The sequence below is a fragment of the Monodon monoceros genome, unplaced genomic scaffold (assembly GCF_005190385.1).
Source record: "Monodon monoceros isolate NGI ecotype Baffin Bay Population unplaced genomic scaffold, NGI_Narwhal_1 Contig6754_ctg1, whole genome shotgun sequence".
NCBI classification, from domain to species: Eukaryota; Metazoa; Chordata; class Mammalia; order Artiodactyla; family Monodontidae; genus Monodon; species Monodon monoceros.
Window position 1 is genome coordinate 1 of NW_021702442.1, and position 1,594 is coordinate 1,594.

General features: G+C 53.2%; 1 protein-coding gene across 1 annotated transcript; it reads left to right on the forward strand.

The window, feature by feature from the left end:
- Window positions 1-48: 48 nt before the first annotated feature.
- LOC114890933 (uncharacterized protein C2orf16-like) lies at window positions 49-952 on the forward strand (the record flags this gene model as incomplete). The annotated part of the gene is given in 3 exon segments (XM_029214889.1): window positions 49-130; window positions 133-817; window positions 870-952. Coding segments are annotated over 3 exon segments (850 nt in total), but the record flags the coding sequence as incomplete, so codon positions are not given.
- Between the last annotated feature and the right edge of the window lie 642 nt (window positions 953-1,594).

Genomic DNA, 1,594 nt, shown 5'->3' on the forward strand with positions numbered 1-1,594 from the left:
GCTCATGGGTCACGTCTCCTTTCCATGTCCTCAGTTATCCCACTACAGGTTTGGCAGAAGCCTGAGGACAGGACAAGGCCAGACCATTTCTGGTCAAGCAAAAACTACCTTCCAAAACAAAAAGCCAGAGACTTTGCTTATCAGGAGATACCAAAAGACACACGATGCCAACTGTCGAGCTAAGGCCAACAGACCCAACCATTAAGGAGGAGAGCACATTGTGGGGAGAAACAGACCAATTCAGATCAGCTCAACAACCAACAGGAAATAGCTCTTTCCAACCCAGACCTATACAACTGCCCAAGCCCATAGTTTCCCAAAGAAGTACCACTCTCAAAAACACCTCAAGCAGCCAGCCTTTGGGTCCTGTTCAAAATGAGAGTCATAGCAGAGCTAAGAAAAACTTTAACAGAAATGAAGTCTCTAGCCAGGAGTCCAAGAACTCCGAACCAGGAACCAGAGTTCATGCTGGAGGGAGACTCTTACATGGTTCCCCTATGAACAGAACCTCACACAGTCACCTTAAAGAAAAATCCACACACAAGGAAAGAAACCACCACAGCTTCTGTAGGGAAATAACCCCATGGGATTCTTCTGGAAGTAGCCAATATAGTCCCTCTGAGAGGAGCCACCACAGGGCCTCTGAGAGGAGATGTCGCATTCCCTCTGAGAGGAGATGCCACAGTCCCTCTGATAGATGTCGCAGTCCCTCTGGGAGGAGATGCCACAGTCCCTCTGAGAGATGTCACAGTCTCTTTGAGAAAATCCGTCGCGGTCCCTCTGAGAGGAGAGGACACAGTGCTTCTGAGAGAAGACCGTACAGGCCCTCTGAAAGGGGCAGACACAGTCATTCTGAAGAGTTGACACAGTCCTTCTGAGAGGAGCCACCAAAGTCCCCTCAAGGAGAGACTCAAGCACAGCTCACCTAGCGAGAAGCCCAGATATAGTTTAGGTAAAGATTTCAGGAGTAACTCAAACATGTCTCCTAAAGACCACACCAAAAATCCCCAAGGGAGGGCAAGTTTGGAGGCCTGACGCTAAAAGATGGGTAGAGACCCGCCCCAGTTATTCATTGCCTCACTCAAGTCTCCACCAAGCTGCCTTTTCGTGGCTTCTTTCCTGTTCAGCCACTGGCTTCCACTTTCTGCGCCCTCAGCAATAAAAGGGTTTCTACCTGAGGGGAGGGAGGGAGGGAAGGCGGGAATGGCTGTGTCATTTCCCTAAGATAAATAAACGGGTAATAATTGACCTTCCTGTGCACCTAGAAAGACCGCTCGTCGTGCATGGGGGCGTGGAGGGGCAGGAGAGGTAGTGCAAACGGAGGGAACGAGACGGAGGGACTCCGAGGCCAAACAACGGTTCCAACCGCCAAGCCCCAGTTTCCCGAGTCCCAAAGCGCACTCCCGGGGCGGGGTCTCAGAGGAAGTGTGTGTGGGGCGGGGGTGTCGGGGGGGGGGCTGGTCACGTGACTCGCCCTGCCGCAGCCCCCTCGGAAGCTGAGAGGCGGAAGTAGACGTTAGGCACGGGGCTCGCGGCGCGCCGACTCCACATCCGGGAGCGGAGAGGAGAGCGGAAGTGGCGTTGATCTGGCCGG